The sequence below is a fragment of the Moschus berezovskii genome, chromosome X (assembly GCF_049115385.1).
Source record: "Moschus berezovskii isolate FMDL1 chromosome X, NW_MosBer_1.0, whole genome shotgun sequence".
NCBI classification, from domain to species: domain Eukaryota; kingdom Metazoa; phylum Chordata; class Mammalia; order Artiodactyla; family Moschidae; genus Moschus; species Moschus berezovskii.
Genome location: NC_142488.1, coordinates 47,192,603 through 47,215,549, shown reverse-complemented (window position 1 = coordinate 47,215,549; position 22,947 = coordinate 47,192,603). Strand labels below are relative to the sequence as shown.

Below are 22,947 nucleotides of genomic sequence, written 5' to 3'. Positions count from 1 at the left end.
CAAATTCATGTCAATGTATGGCAAAACCAACCAATATAATATTGTAAAATAATTTGCCTCCAATAAAAAATAAATTAATTACAAAAAAAATAAAAATAAAAAAGGGGAAAAAAAAAGTAATAAATGTTACTAGAGCTAAAATAAATATTTCCAGAGGGAAAAAAAAAATAGATTTCAGGGGTAGGGGAGTGGCTATATGGTGGGGAGAAGACACTGGAAAGTCATCAATTTGGATAATCCCAAAGAGTTCGGTAACAATTTTGGTATTTCAGAAAAGAGACATATTACTTTTATTGGGGACCCAAGCCCACATCCATAATTGCCTCCTATTGGGAATTTCTTCTTAAAATAACCTAACACCTGCTGATAGTCATAAACCGTTAAGCCATCATCAGACAATATATCCAACTGCCCCTACAATCTGAGGGTAAGTATAAGAAACTCCTCTTTAAAGACTCTTCCTCCAATTCCATAAATCAACAAAGTAAAGACTAGGATGTATGACTGAGGTCTGGGAACTGACTAGACAAGAGCACAAATCAGATTGTCTTTTGAAGCCTGAAATTGGCTACTAATGGCTCCACATTTTCCCAGCAAAAGTCTCCATTCTTTGGGAAAAGAAGACTCTGCCAGCAAAAGGTGGGGCACTCATCCCCTAGATATAATGGGGAAAATAAGCCGTAGGACTGTATGGAGACCACCAAGGACAAAGTCAGACAGTTTGAGAATGAGGAGATGGAGAACTGCCATGTTCCTGCAGAGATGCTGCTAGGATGTGGAGAGTTTGAATGGACCTACACTTAAACCATGGAGAAGGCAATGGCACCCCACTCCAGTACTCTTGCCGGGAAAATCCCATGGACGGAGGAGCCTGGTGGGCTGCAGTCCATGGGGTCGCTAAGAGTCGGACATGACTGAGTGACTTCACTTTCACTTGCATGCATTGGAGAAGGAAATGGCAACCCACTCCAGTGTTCTTGCCTGGAGAATCCCAGGGACGGGAGCCTGGTGGGCTGCCGTCTATGGGATCACACAGAGTCAGACATGACTGAAGCGACTTAGCAGCAGCAGCATACTTAAACCACCTCACTTGGGGTTCAACTGAGAAAATCAAAAAAGAAGGACACATCTTTATGGGGCACAGGCATAAGTTGACAGGCAAGAAAATAGACAAGATTATGAGACTTTCAAGATTCTTTCCATTTCAATAGTCTGTGATTCTGTGTAACAAACTTCCTATAGCCCTTGAGTTTGGAAAGGAAAAAAGGATACCGATCTCCTCTAGAAGAACTACTGATAGCTATGGTCCGTAAGTGGGTCCCATCCTCCCTGGACACTGGCCATTCTCACTGTTACAAATCCAAATGGAGACAGAGCAAGAGCTCTGCCCTTATTCTGATCTAGCAGTTGGAAGACACCCAGTGAAAAATGGAGCTCTACATGCCCTAGATTTGCCAGCTTGCACATTTTACACTCCTGAGCAAAGTCTAATAGAAGAGTGAATTCCAAATGTGGTAGTGGAGTAAGCAATTACCTTCTTATTGAGTTTCAGCCAAGTAGAGAAACCCTTAGTGTCCTGGTACTGCAGACCAAAAAACCAAACTTCCCTCAGGCCAATAGTTTTCACCACCTGAAAGGGAAAACAGAAAACAACAATCGATTGAATGCCTACCCTGTGCCAGGCGCAGAGGAGACAAATGTGGAGCCCATGTGGTCCCTGACCTTAAAGGATATAAGGCACCCAGGTCTAGAGATAAAATACACTTGGGCAGTAGCTAAGAAATAATGTCAACATCTCTCTGCACCAAATAATTCTGCTGAGGTAGGGACTAGATCAATTATAAGCACTACCACACACCAATAACTTGATATCCATTATCTCCTTGAATTTTCACAATAGCCGTATGATATAATTTCAACTGGGCCCATTTTACAGATAATAAAAGTAAGGTTCAGCTAGTGAGTAGCACAGTCAGGACTGTTTGACTCCAATCCCATTCAAATTCAGTGCTTTCTGCCACCGCCATCCCACTCAGTTATGCCATGCAGCTCCATACTCCCAGGATAGGGTAAAGGCTGAAGGTAGAAACTGTTGGTTTAACTCCTGAATCTTGTTCTCCTGGACTCCTTCTTTATGTTTAGCAACTAGGAATAATGCCCATACCCTTCAGGCTAAGTCCTATTTACAATTCCCAAAGAAAAAAAGTACTGTGGTATCTATAAACCCCAAACCTGTGCTGTGCTTAGAGGCTAAGATGCTTATTTTCAGCCCTGATTAAAGCTCAGTCATGATTCTCATTTACCACTCACACAGGTTGACAGTGGGAATGAGTATAATAGCTGAAGGGCCCCATAGTATTCAGCTACTGGACATTTTGGATGAGCAGTGAGCAGGAAAGGAAAGACAACCAGGAAAAGATAAACAGGGTCTGTTTTCCAGTCCATGACATTAGCATGTAAATAATTCTGGCTGGAGGCTCAAACCTAGCATGCCAACCCTTGGGGATAGAGGTAACAAAGCCATATCCTAATGAGGTCATGGTGGCATCAGGGAGTCTTCTTTATATTTTCTTCTACTGGGGTGGGAGGGGGGATTTGAGGTGAAGAAATTTACCTGGAGTTAGAAACAGGTAGCAGGGATCCAGTGTTGCTAATGTCTTTCCCGGTAGATGAATCATTATCAACCCCCTCAAAACAAACATACATGTGCATGCACAAACACACACTGCACTGTATCCACAAAGTTTCTACTATGCATCCAAGGTCAGGCCAGACCCATAGTCACTCCCAGAGCTTACAATCTAGAGCTTCAGAGGCCTCAAGAAAAAAGTAGATCATGTTTCAGTTCAGTTCAGTCGCTCAGTCATGTCCAACTCTCTGCGACCCCATGAATCACAGCACGCCAGGCCTCCCTGTCCATCACCAACTCCCGGAGTTCACTCAAACTCATGTCCATCGAGTCGGTGATGCCATCCAGCCATCTCATTCTCTGTCATCCCCTTCACCTCCTGCCCCCAATCCCTCCCAGCATCAGAGTCTTTTCCAGTGAGTCAAATCTTTGCATGAGGTGGCCAAAGTATTGGAGCTTCAGCTTTAGCATCAGTCCTTCCAATGAACACCCAGGATTGATCTCCTTTAGAATGGACTGGTTGGATCTCCTTGCAGTCCAAGGGACTCTCAAGAGTCTTCTCCAACACCACAGTTCAAAAGCATCAATTCTTCGGCGATCAGCTTTCTTCACAGTCCAACTCTAACATCCGTACATGACCACTGGAAAAACCACAGCCTTGACTAGACAGAGTTCCAAAAAATAGCAGAGTTCCAAAGAATAGCAAGGAGAGATAAGAAAGCCTTCCTCAGTGATCAAGGCAAAGAAATAGAGGAAAACAACAGAATAGGAAAAACAAGAGATCTCTTCAAGAAAATTAGAGATTCCAAGGGAACATTTCATGCAAAGATGGGCTCGATAAAGGACAGAAATCGTATGGACCTGACAGAAGCAGAAGATATTAAGAAGAGGTGGCAAGAATACATAGAAGAACTGTACAAAAAAGATCTTCACAACCAACACAGTCACGATAACGTGATCACTGACCTAGAGCCAGACATCTTGGAATGTGAAGTCAAGTGGGCCTTAGAAAGCATCACGACGAACAAAGCTAGTGGAGGTGATGGAATTCCAGGTGAGCTATTTCAAATCCTGAAATATGATGCTGTGAAAATGCTGCACTCAATATGCCAGCAAATTTGGAAAACTCAGCAGTGGCCACAGGACTGGAAGAGGTCAGTCTTCATTCCAATCCCAAAGAAAGGCAATGCCAAAGAATGCTCAAACTACCTCACAACTGCACTCATCTCACACGCTAGTAAAGTCATGCTCAAAATCCTCCAAGCCAGGCTTCAGCAATATGTGAACCGTGAACTCCCAGATGTTCAAGCAGGTTTTAGAAAAGGCAGAGGCATCAGAGATCAAATTGCCAACATCCGCTGGATCATGGAGAAAGCAAGAGAGTTCCAGAAAAACATCTATTTCTGCTTCATTGACTATGCCAAAGCCTTTTACTGTGTGGATCACAGTAAACTGTGGAAAATTCTGAAAGAGATGGGAATAGCAGACCACCTGACCTGCCTCTTGAGAAACCTGTATGCAGGTCAGGAAGCAACAGTCAGAACTGTACATGGAACAACAGACTGGTTCCAAATAGGAAAAGGAGTACGTCAAGGCTATATATTGTCACCTTGCTTATTTAACTTAAATGCAGAGTACATCATGAGGAACGCTGGGCTGGAAGAAGCACAAGCTGGAATCAAGATTGCTGGGAGAAATACCAATCACCTCAGATATGCAGATGACACCACCCTTATGGCAGAAAGTGAAGAGGAACTCAAAAGCCTCTTGATGAAAGTGAAAGAGGAGAGTGAAAAGGTTGGCTTGAAGCTCAACATTCAGAAAACGAAGATCATGGCATCTGGTCCCATCACTTCATGGGAAATAGATGGAAAAACAGTGGAAACAGTGTCAGACTTTATTTTTTTGTGCTCCAAAATCACTGCGGATGCTGACTGCAGCCATGAAACTAAAAGACGCCTTCTCCTTGGAAGGAAAGTTATGACCAACCTTGATAGTATGTTAAAAAGCAGAGACATTACTTTGTGAACAAAGGTCCGTCTAGTCAAGGCTATGGTTTTTCCCATGGTCATGTATGGATGTGAGAGTTGGACTTGAAGAAAGCTGACTGCCGAAGAATTGATGCTTTTGAACTGTGGTGTTGGAGAAGACTCTTGAGAGTCCCTTGGACTGCAAGGAGATCCAACCAGTCCATTCTAAAGGAGATCAATCCTGGCTGTTCTTTGGAAGGACTGATGCTAAAGCTGAAACTGCAATACTTTGGCCACCTCATGCAACGAGTTGACTCACTGGAAAGAACTCTGATGCTGGGAAAGGTTGGGGGCAGGAGGAGAAGGGGACGACAGAGAATGAGATGGCTGGATGGCATCACCGACTCTGTGGACGTGAGTTTGAGTGAACTCCGGGAGTTGGTGATGGACAGGGAGGCCTGGCGTAGCGGAGCGTCAGACACGACTGAGTGACTGAACTGAACTGAACTGAACTGACTAGACAGACCTTTGTTGGCAAAGTAAAGTCTCTGCTTTTTAATATGCTATCTAGGTTGGTCATAACTTTCCTTCCAAGGAGTAACTGTCTTTTAATTTCATGGCTGCAATCAGCATCCACAGTGATTTTGGAGCCCCCAAAAATAAAGTCTGACACTGTTTCCACTTCTTGTTCATCTATTTCCCATGAAGTGATGGGACCAGATGTATTAAGTACCTATTGTGTGCCAGGTACCAAACACTGAACAATCATGAGATAGTTATTATCTCCATTTTGTAAATGAGGAAAATAAGGCTTAGAGAGCAATCTGTCTAAAACCATAGAGTCTAGACTAGAATCCTAATTATATGACTCTAAAACTTATACCCTTTTTCTCTTGTTTGCTATCTCCTAAGGCCAAGGGTTCAAAGGAGCTTAGAAGCTCTGGGGTTTCCGAGTGACTAACTGCTTTGTCTCTCTTTTGGCCCAGATATCCCAGCCAGACAATGAACTTTGACTACCTCTGCATCACATATAGCTCCTGGCTTTCCCACTAGGTTCAGTCAACAATCACTTTGGAGAGAAGCCATATTGCCAAGACATTAACCTTCATTGCTCACCAGGGTGTTCATGATGATTACCCTCCCCTTTCATAGCTTGAATCAGGTATCAAGAAACCTGAGTGGAAGTCTCACTTCTGTCTCCCACTTGCTGTGTGATGTTTAGGCAATACATTTCCTTCTCTGGGCCTCAATTTCCTCATCTATCCAGCTTCCCCATCTACTATGAGTGGTGTGGCTTAAATGACTTCTTTATGCTCTCAAGTTCTACCAATCTGCTAATTAGGTTGCTTGTAAATGACCAAGAAATACAGCTCCATTTCCCACATACCTCTTGACAACTTGGGTAACTAGGAACATGCTTTAAAAAGAATAAATGAGGGAAGGTGTACTATATGAGGAAAGATCAAGACTTCCAGGATTTGATGGAAAGGTGAGTCTCTAAGTCAATAGGCATTCAGTTCAGTTCAGTTCAGTTCAGTTCAGTCGCTCAGTCGTGTCCGACTCTCCGCGACCCCATGAATCACAGCACGCCAGGCCTCCCTGTCCATCACCAACTCCCGGAGTACACTCAAACTCATGTCCACAGAGTCATGAAATTAAAAGACGCTTGCTCCTTGGAAGGAAAGTTATGACCAACCTTGATAGTATATTAAAAAGCAGAGACATTACTTTGCCAACCAAGGTCCGTCTAGTCAAGGCAATGGTTTTTCCCGTGGTCATGTATGGTTGTGAGAGTTGGACTGTGAAGAAGGCTGATCGCCGAAGAATCGATGCTTTTGAACTGTGGTGTTGGAGAAGACTCTTGAGAGTCCCTTATACTGCAAGGAGATCCAACCAGTCCATTCTGAAGGAGATCAATCCTGGATGTTCAAGGCATTACCATCAGGTTTTAGATGGAGAATACAAAGTAGTCATGTTGAAATGTGATAGTGGCTTTTTTTTTTTGCAGAGGATAAAGGGAGAGGATGTGGATAGAAAAGATTTTTTTAAGCATCTCTTACATCCTATATCTAAGATAGGGCCTAATTAATGGTTTTCTACAAGGCTGCAAAACATAGTGTGTACAGTGCAACTGGTACCCACTGAAGATGTTGAAAATGGACCATTAGGACAAGATGCTAGTGCATGGCAGGGCAGACTGGGGACAGAACTAGTAGAGTAGCAAATGGCTTTTGCCTGTACCAACGGCCCAGGTGTAGAAACTCAAGACACCAGAATTAAAAGGAAGTGAGGCAGGCACAGACCACACAGTCAGTTTCACAGGTTCCAGGAGTGAGTTCCTTAGCCTTTATTTACACCACGTTGTCTGCTTCACTAGTGGGATGGTTAGGAGTATAATGAGAGGGAGGATCATGGGAGCTAAAATAATTCCAGGATCTAGAGTATCTCTGAGGATAAAGTAATAGCTAAAGTGATATATATATATATATATATATAAAGATATCAGGATCAGCAGAGCATTTCAATCTCTCTGAGCACTGCCTCTTCCCTATGAACACAAAGAAATCAGATGCATATAAATGCTCTACTTCCTTAGACTGTAGGCTTGGAGAGAGAGTGATGTCTCTTAGCTTCCAGTGAAGTCCCAAAGTAAGGAAGTGAGTGTGTCGGGTGAAGGAAATATGGTCTGAAGTCAGAACTCAGACTGAAAAAGAACAAAGGATAAAACAGATGACTCATGGACCCCAGGCTGTAAGGAAATCTCCAATTAAGGTCCACAGGGTGCTGGGAATCATTTGATCAGGCAACTTGGCCCCATTTTCAAATCCTGAAATATGGAATGAGGCCAAGCTTAGCTTGCTTCAAGCTTTGCCTCCAGCTGAGAACTTACTTGAGAGAAAAGAGAAACCCCATTTTCTAGTGGGAAAGAGTATCTAGGTACCAGTTCCAGGAAAACATCTGTGGCTCCAATGAGCAGGTTCTTCACCATTCCACTCTGAGAAGTGGTTGCATCTCTAAGAAAAAAATTCTTTCTTTGCCCCCTTTGATTTCAGACAGCAAGCTCATCTGGCCTGAGCTAGTATTTCTCAAAGCTGCCACGGAAGACATTTTTAAGCCACAGAAGATAATGAATCCATATACCCCAGGGGATGGGGGTGGGGATGTGGGGTTGGAAATGTCAGAATACAAGGAGATGGCTGGCTGTAAGTCATAATTTCTTTGAAGCCTGAAGGGTTAATCTTAATCATTTGTGCAAAATTTATTGTTTACTCCTTAAATATCTATATTTTAATAATAAAATAGATTTCTACAAGTACAACTGATGCTCCAAGATATTAAATCACATCCAGCCCACAGGTCTGTGAACCTCTTGGAACCTGGCACATTCACCTAGAGGGGGCTAGGACTTCAGTTTGCAAAACACTGGCTGTGGATTCTATTCAGCCACATAATACTAACCCCCAAAACAGACTGGAGCATTACAGGATCCAAGATGCATAAACTAGAAAACTGGGGTGCAGTGAGAGAAAGAGACTTGCCTCTCAGAAAATTGTCACTAATTACCAGGAGCATCATAAGTAAGAAAGAACTCCTGTTTGCCTATTTTTGCATGTGAAGAGTACTTATATCTGAGATCTGGGGAGGGCAGAGGAGATTAGGCCAATTCCAGAAGCCAAAGCCCCCTCCCCATATCCTCTATGCATCTATCTGAATAAATAAACTAGTGACATAATCAATCACTTCAGAAGCCAAGAGCAGGATTGGGAAGCAAGGTTTGAGCCTTAAGTGCATGAGGAATTATGTGCAAAACTGCACCAATGCACAAATACCCGAAACCATTACAGGCTTGGCAGCAGCTGCATCAATCACCTACCTGAAAGCAACTCAGTGCACAACTGGAAAGTTCCAGGAGGGGCTGTCACCATCTCTGCTTCTGTTACCCAACACTGACTGTGCCCAAGTGGCCACCTACTCTATAACACAGAGCACATTCATCTAGGGTTCTAAGTATAGGGACCAAACTTTGCTTTTAGAATGGAAACAGGCAAAGAAAGGGGAAGTCACAGAGGACACAGTTGATAAAAGGCACTGAGAAAATAGAAATGTGCCTTGATTCAAACCACTATACTATGTCCTAGCTGTCTGACCTTAAACAGGTATTTTCCTCTCTCCAAGCCTCAGTTCCTCATCTATCAGATGGAGATACAACTATTACAATAACAGATATTAGGTATTTTATAAAATAAAAATAGAAAAAGGAGAAGGATTGCTGTCTTCAATGCAGAGTCTACAAATCCTAAGAACTTCACTGAGCCAGAAAAGCCTCTTGATTTCATGGCTCCATTATCTGAACTCCCAGGGGAAATTCCACCCATTTATTTAGTGCTTAATAAGAACAAGCAACATTAGAGTGCCTACTATGCACCAGGCACTTTACTTGTTTGAGGATTAAGTAAGACTACAAAATCTCTAAAATTGTGTGATTACTATTTTACTGAGAAAAGTAAAGTCCTAAGAGGCTAAATGAGCCATTCAAGGTCACATGGCTAAACAGCCAGACAGAATTTGAACCCAAGGCTGACTCGAAATCCCATGCTCTATATACCACCTCTATGTACAACCTGAGTCTCAAGGATGTTTTTTCATTCAACGTGAGAGAAGAGTTGCATGTATTTTTCTCTGTTTCCAAAGGTGAGTAACTCCAAGTTCCTTAAGGACAGAGATGGTATCTGATAGGTCTAGAGGTCTAGAGATCTTTTTCAAGACACAGTAGACCTTCAGTCAATATTGAATCAGTCAATGAATAGATGAATGAATGGATGGATGCTCTGAGATTTCACCTCTTTTCCACAGCTCAAAACCTTAAGTGGAGGGGACGGGTAAAGCTAGACTAGAGCTAGAGCTTGGAAAGGGCAGTGGCACCCCACTCCAGTACTCTTGCCTGGAAAATCCCATGGACGGAGGAGCCTGGTAGGCTGCAGTCCATGGGGTCGTGAAGAGTCGGACACGACTCAGTGCCTTCACTTTCACTCTTCACTTTCATGCATTAGAGAAGGAAATGGCAACCCACTCCAGTATTCTTGCCTGGAGAATCCCAGGGACGGGGGAGCCTGGTGGGCTTCCATCTATGGGGTCGCACAGAGTCGGACACGACTGACGCGACTTAGCAGCAGCAGCAGCAGAGCTAGAGCTTAAGGACCATGGCTGAGGAGGAGACAAGTAGAGGGTTCTTAAAGTGGAACTTATGGCACCTAAGTAATCACGAGCCCTTGGAAGAACCTCAGGTTTTAGAAGTGGGGCTAAGTGACAAAAATTGCTATAGAAAAATGTTCTCTCTCTCCTCCATAGCTGTTCTCACTCCTCCACACTCACAAGAGACAAAGGCAAGTGGGAAGAACTATGGGCTCCATTTCCCTTTCCCACCATGCCTTGGGCCTCTTCAAGCTATGGAGTCCCATTGTTGCCTGTTATTTATCGCTGGTGCCCAGGAGGGTGCTTCCTCTCCAGTCAACTTCCTCTATGGTCATCAGCCAGACAACTGCAGGATTCCAGAATGGCCCCAAAGCTTTTGTCAGTCCCTCCCAAGAAGTCCAGCTCCTTCCTCCTAGGCCCCTGATCTCCCTGAAAGAAGGTCAAACATAATGGACTTCCTCCCTTGTGCCTCATCAAGTTGGAGATAGGGAAAAAATCAAACTCCCCAATGGCCTGTGAACATGCACAGGTCTGAGGATTCCCATCCAGACTTGCCTTGGCCCTGAGAGAGACAGATGCTCAATTCTGTGTCAGAGTTCAAATCTTTTTGTCCTGTACTTTTCACCTATGGGGTCCAAGCTCTGTTCCTTCTGATGTCACAGAACATGATTGCCCCTTCCTTCCAATGATAGCCCCTCAGTGACCTCAAGACAGAGAATACATAACCTCTTGAGTCTTCTCTGAGCCAAACAGGCTCATTCACTCCATAGTAGCACAGTAGGGAAAAGTATTGTTTTATTTATAGTCAGAGCTATAATTTAAACTCCATATCAGAATTTACTAACTATATAACCTAGAGTGTGTTCTTTCACTTCTTACAGGCAGGGTCACTGCAAGGTTTAAAACACCGAGCCAAAGTTAGTCCATAGTAGCTACTCACTAAATGGTTTTTCTCAAAACACTGATCTTCCTGGTTGGGAAATCATGAACTTCGTGGTTTCCTCCCTTTCCTCTCTCCAACCATAAGAAAGATTCAAGTTTCTCAAGGGCTTTCCTGGGGAAGCAGTAGCTTTCAGAACTAGCACACCAATCCAGCCAAGGATCCCTACAATATGGGCTTTCCTCAGAACCACATCCACAGTATGCAAACCAAACAAACACTAACAAAGAATTACATGGCCTTGTGGCTTTTTGAAGTTAATAAACTTCTTTATTCAAGGATTTTTCTGCCCTAGTCTCTAAATTATACCTTCCTCACCCTCCATAGTTACCCCATCCAATGCAAATGAACAGAGACTCCAGTGTTGAAGGCAGGGGATGGTGTCATTTACTTGAGAGAGATTAGGCATAGAACCAGAGCTCTGGGAATGAGTCTGGGCAGAGGTCGAGGGAACCTCTGGTTCCCCCAGCTGGACTATAAAATTCATATTGGCTTATACTCTCTTCTCTACAGCTGCTACCCAGAATGATATTGCTGTCTGAAGCAAAGGGCCCAACAGCCTACCTATGGTATGGACACCTTCTCATTTTTGTCCCAGGGACAGTAAGAAGCCTATACAGGAAGAGCTGTCGCTGCTGTCAGGTAGCTTTGTCCTCCCACTCCCTGGTACATGCCAACTACAAATCATACTCAAGTGAAGCATTTCCCTCCTTTTTACAGAAAGAGGTCATCTGAAATCCAAATAGTGGGGTTAGAAATGGGAAAGAACAAGTATGGAGTACAGAAATAAGTGCCATAAATTTCTGAGCGATAACCAGATTTGAGGTATCAGTTAGACACTGTACAGATGGGAAAACTGAGGCTCAAAGAGGGGGAAGGTTTGTGTAAGGTATCAGGAGAGTTAGTGGTAGAGCCAGCCATAAGGCCGAAAATGTCTAACTTTCTATCTAGTGCCCTTTCTAGTTCATTAGGCTATCCCTTTATAGGCTTTCCAACATAAAACCTGCATGCAAAGGGAGAAGGCAAAACCTTAATATAATCAAAATGCAATGTCATATTCAAGATTAGCATTGTAATCACTTGTGAACTATATGAATGCCAGCACATTAATTGTAGTAAATGTGTGTTTAAATGTCCCTCTAATTTGTACTTTCTCAAATTAAATATCAATGACTACCTTTCAACATTTGATACAAAACAAACTCCAGAGAAGAAGCAAGTTCCAACTAAATCCAAAGTTACATAAACTGAGGATCTTCAAGCTAATCTCTCAACTCTATCTGATTAATGAGACAAGAAGTGTCATGGCATTTGAGAGCTATCATTTATTACATCTCTACTATGTGCCTGATGCTTCACATAACACTCAATTCTCTATATGCACTTTCTTATAGTCTTTCTCACCTATTTCTAATTTAGCCTTTTGAATTTTATATATCCTTACAAGCCACTGGGTAGCAAGTGAGATACAAATAATAGACCCTTTCATAATCTCACAAAAAGCCTGCAAGGTAGACATTAGATGCACTTGGCGGGGGCGGGGGGCAGTGTGGGGGGATGAGACTACTAACCCAAAAAGGTTCAATAATTTCCCCAAGGCCTAGCTAAGAATATGAAGATTTTTGTTTCCTCATCTGTAAAATGGGGCCAGTACTAATCCCCGCACTCATAGGGCCTTGTGATAGTCAAGTGATATGGTATACAAAATGCCTGGCATAGTACCTGACATACAGGAAGCCCTGGACAAAATGCTAACTTTCATCTGTATTACCCATAGACAGCAATTTTCCTACTCTATCACATGACATCAGGGACTCAGGAGACATGCCCAAACTATCTCATATTTCTAGTCATACTTTCCTTCTTTTTACACAGAGATCTGAATGGAAAACAGCCCTGTACCATCCCCATCTCCATCCTCTCCTCAGAAGTATTCATAGTAATAGAATGATCTTATTTGAATATAATCTTTTTCCTCCTTTCCCTTCCCAAGTATGGGTAAGCTCTCAGACAGCAGAAGTACACAGAAAGCAAAGGAGAAAGGGAAGCAGGAGGGCATGGAAAATCCATTAAGGGGACATGTGGTCCCAACATCCAGGACAATGTCAGACTCTCACTTCACCAGAGGCTGGTGTGGAAATAGGATAATGGCCTGTCTGGAGGGATTCCAGTCTCTGGAAATGACAGCCCCATTTTTACTCCTGGAAGTATGGTCACAGAAGGCACATTCCTTTGGCCCCTGAAGAGTCTTTGAATGCTGACAGATTCTATGGACCCCAACTGGCTGTTATATAGCACATCCTTTCTGACAATGGTGATTCACAATGAAGGGACATTCTTTGGATTGTAGATGGGGATGACTACTTCAGTATTATCTCCATGTCAGGATTATAGGAGCTGAGGTATCCTCTTATTGCATTCCTCACCCACTGTGGTATCTTAATATCCAATATTCCTTGAGGAAAATGTACATAGAGCACACTACTACAGGGAGAATATGTTGGTTTCCTTCTACTGGGAAGAAAAACCAAGTAACAGAGGCCATGTTGTAGAGTGACAAGAATGTGGGGTTCAAATCCCAGCCAGATACCAGCTGAGTGCAATAAAAGTATTTAATTTCTGAGCCTCATCATTAAAACAGAGAAGAGATCACGTATATCTTTCAGAGTTGAGAGAAGGGCTCTGCCTGCTGACATTTTTAAAGAATCTAGCACAGTCATATCCCACTTGCTTCTCTTTTCTCCCATGTTTAGCCCCAAGGATAGGACTGATTGGAGCTATCCAAGATATAGGCTGCCAGAGTTAAAATTTGCCTACTTCATAAAGGCTGAGGTCAGCCTTTGTTTTGACCTCTCCTGGAGGAGTGAGTAGGAGAAGAGATTCCTCAAAAGTGGGCATTATAGTGGAAGCTACTGGGAGAAGTGGGAGGCTAAGAAGCAATAAGTCCTCCCTTACCTGGTCAAACAGCTGCTTGCCAGTAGTATTGGGCTGGATGGCAAACTCCAGCTCAGCATCCATGGTGGTCACACGCACATTGATCTAGGATGAGATCAAAGGAGATAAGTTAGTTGTTTGGCTCGATGCTCAACAGAGCCTGGGATAAGTCTTTGTCCAACTAGAGGAGAAGAAACTAAGGTGCAGGAACCTATGGAACTTAGATAATGGTGTGAAGTAAGGGAGACCATTGAAACAAACAATAACCTAGCCCTCTGCTCCCAACCAGTTTACTGAAGACAAACCCCCCCACCCCCACAGCTACAAGGCAGTGCTTATCAAGGGGCAAAAAAATGAATGCGAAGAAACCTACTATCAAAAGGAAACAAATGTTGGCTATACTTCTTCCAGGAAGCCTTCTCCACCTACATCAGCCAGCTCCAAGCCAACAGCATTCTCTCCCCACCTCTGATCCATAGCCTGTATTATCTATAGCACTGGTCATAGAGGCAAGTTAAGGGCAGGATAAAGAACATTGGATTCCAAGCCTAGTGCCATAACTGGCTTACTCTACAACCTTGAATAAATCTTATCCCGTTCCTGAGCCTTAGTTCCCTTCACATGTGCAAGGGCAGGAGTGCGGGAGATGGAGTTTGTCAATTATACTAGGCGCTTTCCAACAGCCGTTTCAGTGCTGATGTCGATGGTTCTATATACTGACTTGCATTGTTAACACTCCCTGTATATATGTCTCATTGGTCTCCCTAGGCACAAGAGAGGAAAGGGCCCTCAAGAGAGACAGGTGTGAGCAGGACAGAGGTGCTACCAAAGCCAAGTAAGCAGAGGGAAAAGGGACAGGGACAGGCCCAGATGGAAACACACAGTATTTCATGGGTACTAGAAAAAGTACCCTCTACTCTTAGGAATAGATCACCCAGCTAAAGTCAATGATAGCTGATATTTCATCAGTAGAGATAGGATTCTTTGGCTGAAAACTTGGTAGCAGCGGTAATAGTATTAATAGTAACAATAAGCAGCAGTTTTCATGTATGAGGACTTACTACTCACTAGGCACTTTATATGTACTATCCCAATAATCATAATCATCCTGTGAAGCAGGATTATCTCCACATTGGGCATGAAGACTTAGATATTTGTCTAAAGTTACATTGCTAGTAATTGGGGAAGACAGGGTTTGAATTCAGATCTAAGTTCAAGTCTCACAATTTAAGCCAACAAGTCAAATCTCTCTTATACCAAAGTGTAAAATGTCTCCATTAAAAGAAACCAAGGATTAAGTTTTTTTAATTTATTTTTTAACTGAAGGATAACTGCTTTACAGAATTTTGTTGTTTTCTGTCAAACCTCAACATGAATCAGCCATAGGTATACATATATCTCCTCCCTTTCGAACCTCCAAAGATTAAGTTTTTTAGTTGTCGGATATTTTGCTTAGGTAACCTATATGATAAAGCCACACAATGGTTTGTTACATGGTCAAATAAAATATTCATAATGACTAATTCATGCCCACATAAAACACCTCAGTAATATTAAGAAAGAGCATCACTACGGACAAAGCTAGTGGAGGTGATGAAATTCGAGTTGAGCTATTTCAAATCCTGAAGGATGATGTTGTGAAAGGGCTGCACTCAATATGCCAGCAAATTTGGCAAACTCAGCAGTGGCCACAGGACTGGAAAAGGTCAGTTTTCATTCCAATCCAAAGAAAGGCAATGCCAATAAATGCTCAGACTACCACACAATTGCACTCATCTCACATGCTAGTCAAGTCATGCTCAAAATTCTCCAAGCCAGGCTTAAGCAATATGTGAACCGTGAACTTCCAGATGTTCAAGCTGGTTTTAGAAAAGGCAGAGGAACTAGAGATCAAATAGCCGCCATCTGCTGGATCATGGATAAAGCAAGAGAGTTCCAGAAAAATATCTATTTCTGCTTCATTGACCATGCCAAAGCCTTTGACTGTGTGGATCACAATAAACTGTGGAAAATTCTGAAAGAGATGGGAATATCAGACCACCTGACCTGCCTCTTGAGAAACCTCTATGCAGGTCAGGAAGCAACAGTTAGAACAACAGACTGGTTCCAAATAGGAAAAGGAGTACGTCAAGGCTGTATATTGTCACCCTGCTTATTTCACTTATATGCAGAGTACATCATGAGGAATGCTAGGCTGGAAGAAGCACAAGCTGGAATCAAGATTGCTGGGAGAAATATCAATCACCTCAGATATGCAGATGACACCACCCTTATGGCAGAAAACGAAGAGGAACTAAAAAGCCACTTGGTGAAAGTGAAAGAGGAGAGTGAAAAAGTTGGCTTGAAGCTCAACATCCAGAAAACTAAGATCATGGCATCTGGTCCCATGACTTCATGGCAAATAGATGGGGAAACAGTGGAGACAGTGTCAGACTTTATTTTTGGGGGCTCCAAAACCACTGAGGATGCTGATTGCAGCCATGAAATTAAAAGACGCTTACTCCTTGGAAGGAAAGTTACGACCAACTTAGACAGCATATTAAAAAGCAGAGACATTACTTTGCCAACAAAGGTCCGTCTAGTCAAGGCTACGGTTTTTCCAGTGGTCATGTATGAATGTGAGAGTTGGATGGTGAAGATAGCTGAGCGCCAAAGAATTGATGCTTTTGAACTGTGGTGTTGGAGAAGACTCTTGAGAGTCCCTTAGACTGCAAGAAGATCCAACCAGTCCATTCTAAAGGAGATCAGTCCTGGGTGTTTATTGGAAGGACTGTTGCTAAAGTTGAAACTCCAATACTTTGGCTGCCTCATGCGAAGAGTTGACTCACTGGAAAAGACCCTGATGCTTGGAGGGATTGGGGGCAGGAGGAGAAGGGGACGACAGAGGATGAGATGGCTAGGTGGCATCACCGACTCGTTGGACATGAGTTTGAGTAAACCCCGGGAGTTGGTAATGGACAGGGAGGCCTGGCGTGCTGCGATTCATGGGGTCGCAAAGAGTCGGACACGACTGAGCGACTGAACTGAACTGAACTGAAGCAACAAGATTTCATGAGCTCAATTTTGTAAAAAGTATTCAAAGAGAGATTATTGGAACCATACCCAAGTGTTAGTCAGTCTTGGTTTTGGGGTAGTGATCTTATGAATGCATTCTCTCTTCTTTAAATTAAAAAGAAAACTAATCTACATTTCTAGGATGCTCTCATAATACTTATTCTATTGGGGGGGGTGGAATAAAAGTAGAATTGTCAAAGATACAAATCCCCATGGAGTAGCTAAAACATTAAGCCTTATCAGTCTTTAATACCTATGGGCTTTTCCTGAGCACAGGGATCAGCTAGTGGGGAAGAGGGTGCCAGACAGCAATTTTGCCAGCTAAACAATTCTGATGAGGACCAGGCCTGGGGAACAATTTTGTAAATAAATCTCACCAGGGAGCCAAGGAGGAAATCTATTTCAGGATTGACAATGGGACAGGAAAGGCCATGAAGGGAGGAACAAGTGAGGCAAGTACCCCAGTGGGAGACAGCAGGTAAGATTAGCCACTTTGACTCAGTGTTACCTAGGCTCCCTGCCAATCCAGTGACCTCCATAGAATGGACCCTCATAAGGTAGGGAGAATGAGGCCCAATGGACTAGAATTTGGCTTCAATTCAGTTCAGTTTAGTTGCTCAGTCATGTCCGACTCTTTGCAATCCCATGAACCGCAGCACGCCAGGCCTCCTTGTCCATCACAAGCTCCCAGAATCTACCCAAAGTCATGCCCATTGAGTCGGTGATGCCATCTAACCATCTCATCCTCTGTCGTCCCCTTCTCCTCCTGCCTTCAATCTTTCCCAACATCAGGGTCTTTTCAAATGAGTCAGCTCTTCACATCAGGTGGCCAAAATATTGGAGTTTCAGCTTCAACATCAGTCCTTCCAATGAACACCCAGGACAGATTTCCTTTAGGATGGACTGGTTGGATCTCCTTGCAGTCCAAGGGACTCTCAAGAGTCTTCTCCAACACCACAGTTCAAAAGCAACAATTCCTTGATACTCAGCTTTCTTTATAGTCCAACTCTCACATCCACATATCCATACTCTCACATCCATATTGGCTTCAATATCTAGCCTTAAATCATACTTGAACTGAGTCAGGGGAGCCCTTAAAACACCAATGACTTGGCAGATAAGAAGTAGAAAAGGGACAATAGTCCTTTAAGTATATAGAGAAATTTCATTCTCACTTTGAGGCTTCTGTCTTAATTAGAGTTCTGTCTCTAGTATCTAAGATTCAGTGGGTACTCACAAGATATTGGCTAAATGAACAGTACTAAGCAAGGAGAGACAAAAGATAGATACAGCATAGTATACAGACTCAGAGGTGGGAACATTTTACATCTTGACTTTTTCGTGCCACAGACCTTTCTGAGCAGTATGGTGAGGTCTATGGATTGCCTTCTCAGAAATTTGTAAATGCATGAAATAAAGTAGATACAAAGAGACCAATTATATTGAAATAGTTATAAAAATTTAATATGTACTTCTTCATTATTATATAATTACCTAACACTGGGTCTTATTAGTTATTACTACTGTAATTTCAACTTTGTCTTCAGCATAAATGATATTCTGAAAAATCTATAGTAACTAAACTGTAATATAAAAGTATCTTAGATTTCCATTGGTGACAAAGTCACAGGTCCTGCCTTTTTTTGGCCTAAACTCATAGCTGAAAGAAGGGTTAAATTTTTGCCTAGAAAATCCCATGGATGGAGGAGCCTGGTAGGCTGCAGTCCGTGGGGTCGCTAAGGGTCGGACACGACTGAGCGACTTCACTTTCACTTTTCACTTTCCACTTTCACACATTGGAGAAGGAAATGGCAACCCACTCCAGTGTTCTTGCCTGGAGAATCCCAGGGACGGGGGAGCCTGGTGGGCTTCCATCTATGGGGTCACACAGAGTCGGACACGACTGAAGTGACTTAGCAGCAGCAGCAGCAGCAGTGAAAAAAATATGTAAATTTTCCTCCATTCATCTTCATAGATCCTTCCCACTTCAGATTATACCCATGGATTTCATGGAGGCCCAAGGACTCCAGGTTAAGGAGCTTTCTATAAATTTATTTCAGTTTACCCAGTATTAATGGAATACTATGTTTAGGGAACTATGGTTGCAGTAGAGCTGTAGAACCAGTCTCTGACCCCAAGGTACTTACTGAATAACAGGAAAATTATAACACACAAGGGAAACCTGAGAAGTACCATACCAGAACAGAAGAAACTTTTTTGTGGAAATATAGAACCACAGTTCAAAGTGGTACCTGCAGGGTCTCTAAAGATAGGGATTTTGAAAAAGGGAGAATGTGGGAGTTGGGGGGAAGAGCACCCAAATGTCCCAGGTAAAGAAAGAGACACAATGCAATGGCCCAAAAGGAGACAGAGATGCAAGGATGCAGAGCCCCTCCAGGGTAAATAAGGCCTGCAAGGTGAAGAGTGGGCACAGAGGCCAGGAAGGTAGGTGGAAAGGAGTCATACCAATCTACCATCTTCAGGGGCTGGCCCATAACTCCAAATATTTAACTGAAATATTTGTTTATAAATGTTTCTTAAATAAATCAACCGGTAGAAAAGAACTCAGTCTGGGTTAAGAATAAGTATGTCAGAGAGGCTAGAACTGTTCATGCTTCCTATATCATATATAGAGCATTGCCCCAGAACAAGAAAGAGCTCTCCTTCAATCTGAAGTTGTCCAGCTGAAACTAAACTGGAACCTATGTCTCCAGAATCCCTGCTCAGAGTTTCTGTCATTCCACTGTGGCTGCATCTCAAGGGAAAGCAGCCTGTGGTTCCCTGAACTTCACTGTGGGACAAAAAGTCTTAGGTTTAAAAAATTAGGAAGAAAAGCAAACACAACACAAAGGGACTTCTATTCTTGCCACCACTCAACTCAGAATAAAATGTGAGTCTTGAAGACAGGATCATGGGTCTGTGTTCTCCTGATTTTCCGTGTGTTGGCGGTAGGGGTAGCAAGGGTAATAGCATGACCAGGACTGAAGGTGATAGGTATAGGGCAAGAGTGGTGATCAAAGAAAATCTCTTATTTACCTTAACAGTAACCTGAGACCCAAATGTGTACAAGGAGCTGCAGGACCAGATCCACTGCCACACAGGATGCTCACCCAAGTGGGTACCCACTGCCTTCCTTTTGGGCCTGGCCTCTTCAGTATCAATGAAGAAACAAGGGTAGTCTAGTTTGAAAGGCAAGAACTTGAAAATAAAGCCTCCAAAGTCAGCAGAAAGTTCCCAGGCAGCCCCACAGCTCAGCAGGAATGGAGGAGCTGGCCTGGGTGAGATAGCATTTCAAGACGTGGTCCCTACCAAAGAACTAAGGCCCTGTCTAAGCCTGCCCTTGAAAACTGTGTCTCTGGAAAACATTTAGGTTTAAGGAACAAAAAGTCTGGATGTGGTGGTGGGGGGGTGTCACTCATATACACTAGCCCACCCACCCCTAGCCCAAGAACAATAAATACACTTATTTATTGAAAAATGGAATACAGACAATTCCCAAGCAAGCCCTTCATTGGTCTATAGCCCATCTCAGTAGTCTGTCATCCAAAGCCCTCAACAAACTGGATCTCTTCTGTGTCCCCAGTTGGCTGGCCTAAAAAAGAAAATAACTACCTACCTCTGCCTTGACAGCAACAGCTGGGGAACTTTGCCCTCTAGACCTGGCCAACTTCAACTCTCTCATTTCCTATGGCCAAGAGTACCCAGATGAGCAGTAGCTGGGCCACAGAGAGGAGATCGGAGCAAAGTTTCCTCTCATTTGCCCCATGTTACTGAACTACAATATGGCTCTTTACCAGAGAGGAATTTGGAGGATGGCTTCCCAGGTGGCGCAGTGGTAAAGAATCCGCCTGCCAATGCAGGAGATGCAACAGATGTGGGTTCAATTCCTGGGTCAGGAAGATCCCCTGAAGGAGGAAATGGCAACCCACTCCAATATTCTTGCCTGGAAAATTCCATGGACAATGGAGCCTGGTGGGCTACAGTCCATGGGGTCGCAACGAGTCAAGACACAACTGAGCATGCACACACGCAGAGGACAAAGCAGAGACAGAGTCAAATAGTCACAACTGACTTGTCTGAACCACGGACCTATATGCCAGAAGGAACTGGCATTACCAGCCCCACATCATGAATAAGGAAACTGATGAGCAAAGACGCAGGTAACATAAAGATGGAAATGAACAAACTGTGTTAACAACAATGCACCAAGCCCCTTCACTCACAGTCTCACTTAACATCACTGAAACCACATTTACTCAGCCAGCAAGTGGTGAAGACAGGCCTTCTGGACATTGAAGAGCACCATCCTTGACTCCACCTACCTCTCTGGTCATACTGATTTCACTACTGACTTCAGACAATGCCTTGGCAACTATTTTGGCTAAGGCCCAAACACTCTCGTATAAGGGAACCTGGGCACATCTGGGAAGCATTACTTGGGAAGGCCCCCTTGCCAGGGCAGAGCTTGTGAGTCAGCCCAACTGGGTCTGAGCTCAACGATCTCACCTCTCACCTGCCACCTCCCCATTCTTCAAAGGCCCAAGTCCTCTGGGCTTTCAATGGCTGCTATGAAGAAGGCAAAGGTAAGTGCATAAGGATGGCCAGAGGTAGGATGAGCCCTACTAGGGCAACCCCAGAACTTCAGTCTCTTCCACGGACAGAGGGCAGTCATTACATTTTCACTCAAACTGCCTTTCCCCATTATTTAGGTTCTAGCATCCACCATTTCCTGCTGCCAGAACTAGAGCCAGAGCAGGGCAGGGCCTGGTCTCTCTTGGCCCTTGAGATGACAGCACTGACTCAAGCAGCTGTTTTCCATAAGGGGTAAAACAAGGGTTGCTTTGAATCTCTAGCCTAGAAGGCATTCTCCCCATCTCCCTTCCCCCCCTCCTTCTCCACTGACTCACTCACTTCCCAGCAACTCAGCCTCTTCCAGTGGACTTGGAAGTGGGACCTGGTACGGTTATCTGTTCTGACCTCTTCTTGCCCATTTCCAGACCCTTACTTAACACAGACAACAAGACTTGCCTAGGGTTAACCCTTCCTATGCCGTGCTTTTCCCCAGTAGGTTCTAGAAAGGAGACCACCTGGACCCCATGCACACCCATACCTTTAATGGGTCAGCAGTATTTCTTCAGTCACTCCAACTGCTGCAAAGGGCATGGGAGACAACGGTTCCCCTTTAACTTGCTTTGACCCAGTCGCCTTCCCTAAGAATCACTTCAACTGGGAGACAAGGGCATATCGGAGCCTGGGTGTTACTTGCCCAGTTATATTTGGGGGAGTAACCTCAAACAAAACTAACCTTTGCTAACAATAAGAACATAATTACATTGTCACTATGTGAGAAGAGTTCAGGACAGAGACCAAAGCTAAAAAGGAGAGAAACAATCAGAAACTTTAGTAAGCGACAGCTTTCCCATTAATCCAACCTTAATTGCACAGTCTTTTGCTTAACCTGAGACTGAGGCAGAGTCCCCCTCTGCCTCTCAACACATTAAGGTCAGGAAGGAAACTAGCTCCTCACCATTTATACCTAACTCCAGGACTTATTTTCAAAATCAGCTCAGCCAAAACATACCCCAGAAGCAAACACCACCCATTCCCTTACTCCCTACCCTAATTCATCTCTCCTCCTAGGCACAGGGTTCTACCCCATAAGCTCCTTAGCATGGCCATTCCTCTTTAAATTTCCTCAAGATTTCAATCTACTCATCCTAGAAACTCATCTGGCTCCTTCAGAATAAACCTTTCTGAACTTCTCATCCCTATTCTCCAAGAGAATAAATAATCCAGAATCCCCAACTATCAGACCTGAAAGGAACCTCAGAGATCACTTGATTCAAATTCTATAATATACAGCTGGGGAAACTGAGGTCCAAGGAAGGGGAAGCATTGGCCTAGGGTCACACAGCAGCTGGAAAGTATGATAGCAAGGCGATCATAATAAGCAATAGAAACATCCTAGCACTTAGAACGGAGAAGGCAATGGCAAGCCACTCCAGTACTCTTGCCTAGAAAATCCCATGGATGGAGGAGCCCGGTAGGCTGCAGTCCCTGGGGTCGCTAAGGGTCGGACACGACTGAGCGACTTCACTTTCACACATTGGAGAAGGAAATGGCAACCCACTCCAGTGTTCTTGCCTGGAGAATTCCAGGGATGGGGGAGCCTGGTGGGCTTCTGTCTGTGGGGTCGCACAGAGTCGGGCACGACTGGAGTGACTTAG

At 43.7% G+C, this 22,947-nt stretch overlaps 1 protein-coding gene across 1 annotated transcript in view; it reads right to left on the bottom strand.

The window, feature by feature from the left end:
• The window catches only part of MSN (moesin), a 78,147-nt gene that overhangs the window by 14,290 nt on the left and 40,910 nt on the right, over positions 1-22,947 (bottom strand). Inside the window, exons 2-3 of the mRNA XM_055437776.2 lie at positions 13,688-13,771; positions 1,535-1,630 (exon numbers count right to left, since the gene is read on the bottom strand). Of these exons, the coding sequence (XP_055293751.1) occupies positions 1,535-1,630; positions 13,688-13,771 (180 nt within the window). The remainder of the gene's footprint in view (positions 1-1,534; positions 1,631-13,687; positions 13,772-22,947) is intronic.